The following is a 3,949-nucleotide window of genomic DNA, read 5'->3' as shown; positions in this document are numbered from 1 at the left end:
CTGAGATGCCACGGCACTCTACCCAGGGGGACGGCTTGAGGCTCCTGTCTAAAAAAAAAAAAAAAAGAAGGTATTTGTATAATTCAGACAGTTGCTGTCCAGAATATGTAAAGAACTTATGCTGATCCATGAAAAAGACAAATGACCCCGGGGAAAAAGAAAAATAGGCAAAGGATATCAACAGAATATTTGGATGTTTGGGAAATGCAGATTAATACAGTAAAACATTTATTTCCCTCCTGACTGATGCCAAGTGTTGGCTTGGACAGTTATCCAAATCTGGAGGAAGATAACATTCTTATATGCTCCTGGGGAAAGAAGGAAGGCAAATTTTTACAACCACTCTAAGAAACATTTGGCAATATCTAGTACAAACGAAAACGCTTATATCCTGTGTCCTAGCAAGTTCATGTCTGAATAAGCCTAGAGAAATTGCATATGTGCCCCAAAGTGTAGGATGGTCACACCTCAGTTGTTAGAGTGGTTAAAGACCAGAAACAACCTCAATGTCTACCTGTGAAGAAATGGACCAATAAAGTATGGCATATTTGTGTAATGGAACTTAAATTTAAAGGGGATAGATAAGATCTGAAACTTAATATATAAAATTAAAAAGATGTAAGTATTAACATTTATATCTGTTTAACAGTTTCTATGTGGAATTGGCTATAGATATATGTAAAAGAATAAAAAACAGACTGGCAGGAGGGCTGCTAGCTTTGTGGTGGTATGGTAAGATGGATGTGGGGTTGGGACTTGGGGTCATCGGTACAGGGGACTGCCCTGTTCTCTATTTTGTTTTTTAAATCCCAGAATCAAATGTGACCAGTTGCTAATAGGTTCTAAATTTAGATGTGGGGATATGGATGTTTTGTTTGTACTTTGTATTATCTTGTACTAAATTTAAGAAAAATGACTTACTATAGCTGGGTATGAACCTACTATTTTCAAGGGAGGCAAAATATAATTTCTTTTTTAATTCTTATTGACACTGACATACTAAAATGTGGAGGAACAAATGATATCTTTTGCACTATATTTTTAGTGATGCCAATTGGTGGAAAGGAGAAAATCACAGAGGAATAGGACTTTTCCCATCCAATTTTGTAACAACTAATTTAAACATAGAATCTGAGGCAGGTAAGTTAAATCTTGAAGAAGGTTAGATCTATTGATTTTTTTTTCACTTGAATTTTATGATTCAGTTTTCAATGTAAAGTAGATTGGTATTTAACTTTCATTTTAAATCATGTATTTATAGGCATTACAATTTAACCTGCTTTTGAACCTAATAAGGGATAATTTATCCCATGTCAATCCGAAGAACTGTTTCTTCAGATTTTAAATCCTCTGAGAGTTAACAGGCATAGTTAAATATCAGGCATAAAATCATCTGTAACCATGTAAATACTTAAATCAAAGTGTATTTTTGTATCTGTTCTGTACAGAGAGTATTGTTTTTATTCTTCACTGAACCACAGTGGTGAAGGTGGGGAGTGGCTGGATGGTAAATGGCAAGTACAGTTATGCATCTGGGTTAGAATCACTCCTCAATTTTAGACTCTCCCTTTCCTCAATTTGAAATAGGAATCTTGAGACAGTAATAATGTTCCTTAATTTGAGATAGGAATCTTGAGACAGTAATACAGTAAATGTTTTCATTTGTTATACAGCTAGAGACGTGGGAGCATCTGAGCATGAAGGAGCAGCTCATAATAATAATTAATGATGATAATCAGAAATGAACTAGTTAATGTTTTTGTTTTTGTTTTTTGAGACATAGTCTCACTTTGTCTCAGTAGAGTGCTGTGGTATCATGGCTCACAGCAACCTCCAACTCTTAGGCTCAAGCAATTCTCTTGCCTTAGCCTCCCGAATACCCGGGACTATAGGCCCCCCATAACACCCAGCTTTTTTTTTTTTTTTTAAAGCTGGGGTCTCCCTCTTGCTTGGTCTGGTCTCGAACCTGTGAGCTCAGGCAATCCACCTGCCTCAGCTTCCCAGAGTGCTAGGATTATAGGCATGAGCCATCACATCCAGCCTAGTTAATGATTTTTTAATTATATGTCAGGCATAGTGCTAAGTTCTTTGTACTGTGTTATTTAATTCTAATAATTCTGTGAGACAGTTGCATTTGTCAACTTGTTTAACAGATAAGGAAACTGTGACTGAGAGATTATGTTTCTAGTAATATGTGATAGAGCCAGGATTCTAAAGTCAGTCAGTTTTACCTTAGAAGGTACTTAATACTGACTCACTGGAGGGATATGTGAACTCTAATCTTTATCACTTCTAGAACTTGAAGCTGTGTGCATCAAGTATTATACTATCTTTGTATGTGTAGAGTGATGCATTCAGAAAAATGAAGTTGTGAGAAGTACTCACTGACTTGAATACTGAGTACTATGCTACTATTTATACTTTTATTCATCTAGTCTGACTCTCTAGGTAGGAGTATTGGAGATACCTTTTTAGATAATTTTTTAGAACATGCTCAGGGAATCATATATAGCAATTTCCACTAGACATAGACTGGAGAGTATTACAAGGAAAAAGTATGGTGGGTTTTCAGTTTATCCTTATGTTAAGCTGGTGGGGGTTTTTTGTTTGTTTTTTTGAGACAGAGTCTCACTCTGTCGCCTTGGGTAGAGTGCTGTGGTGTTACAGATCATAGCAACCTCAAACTCTTAGGTTCTGGGGATCTTCCTGCCTCAGCTTCCCAAGTATGGAAGGCACCTACCACCACACCTGGCTAGTATTTCTATTTTTAATGGAGATCATCTTTCACTCTTACTCAGGCTGGTCTTGACCTCCTGAGCTCAAGTAATCTACCCACCTCAGCCTCCCAAAGTGCTCAGATTATAGGCATGAGCCACTGAGCCCAAGCTTGACCTCTGTTCAGGACATAACCGAAAATTAGCTGCTGACTCGGCCCATAGCACAGTGGTTACGAGGCCAGTCACATACACCAAGGGTGGCAGGTTCAAACCCAGCCCGGGTCAGCTAAACAACTGCAACAATAAAAATAGCTGGGTGTTGTGGTGGGTGCCTGTAGTCTTAGCTACTTGGTAGGCTGAGGCAAGAGAATCACTTAAGCCCAAGAGTTTGAGGTTGCTGTTGTGAGCTGTGACACTACAGCACTCTACCGAGGGCAATATAGTGAAATTCTGTCTCAAAAGAAAAAAAAAGAAAGAAAGAAAAAGAAAATTAGCTGCCATACGTTATTTGAAGTAAATGTCTAGCCATTGGAATTTAAAAATCCTTGGGCTACATAGATTTTTATTGTAATTTTATTTACTTTATTAAAATGTAGTACATTTTAGTAGTCCTCCAGGAAAGATTTGAATAGTTTTCTGGGTTTGTATATTTGTAAGTTACTTGCATATTTGCAAGTTATTTCCCTTTATGAATGACTTTTTTTGTTTAATGTTTTAACTGTCATCAAAGATAGGTTAAAATGAGGTTTAGTTTTTTGCGCATATAGGAAATACAATTTTTTCTTTCCTTTTTCTTTTTTTGAGACTCTGTTTCCCAAGCTGGAGTGCAGTGGCACAATTATAGCTTGTTGTAACCTTTTACTCCTGGGCTCAAGGAAGCTTCCTGTCTTAGCCTCCCAAATAGCTAGGACTACAGGTGTGTACTACCATGCCAAGCTGATTTTTTTATTTTTTATACAGTGGAGGTCTTACTATGTTACCCAGGCTGATTGTGAATTCTGAACCTCAAACTGTCCTCCTGCCTTGGCCTCCCAAAGTGGTAGGATTACGGGCATGAGCATGCCTAGCTTTAAGTGTTTTTTTTTGTTTGTTTGTTTGTTTTTACCAAGAAGGAAGAGTGTAGAAGCAACTCATAATTGTAACATGAAATTAGCTAAATAGGCTCGGCACCTGTGGCTCAAGTGGCCAAGGCGCCAGCCACATACACCTAAGGTGGTAGGTTTGAATCCACC

General features: G+C 37.7%; 1 protein-coding gene across 1 annotated transcript in view; it reads left to right on the top strand.

Moving 5' to 3' along the window:
• STAM2 (signal transducing adaptor molecule 2) overlaps nucleotides 1-3,949 on the top strand; it is a 38,593-nt gene that overhangs the window by 19,425 nt on the left and 15,219 nt on the right. The window contains exons 7-8 of the mRNA XM_012807123.2: nucleotides 1,046-1,140; nucleotides 2,297-2,334. Of these exons, the coding sequence (XP_012662577.2) occupies nucleotides 1,046-1,140; nucleotides 2,297-2,334 (133 nt within the window). The remainder of the gene's footprint in view (nucleotides 1-1,045; nucleotides 1,141-2,296; nucleotides 2,335-3,949) is intronic.

The sequence above is a fragment of the Otolemur garnettii genome, unplaced genomic scaffold (assembly GCF_000181295.1).
Source record: "Otolemur garnettii isolate 467f Iridium unplaced genomic scaffold, OtoGar3 scaffold00064, whole genome shotgun sequence".
In the NCBI taxonomy this organism is placed as follows: Eukaryota; Metazoa; Chordata; class Mammalia; order Primates; family Galagidae; genus Otolemur; species Otolemur garnettii.
Note: the sequence above shows the minus strand (reverse complement) of the source record. Positions and strands in the feature narration are given on the sequence as shown.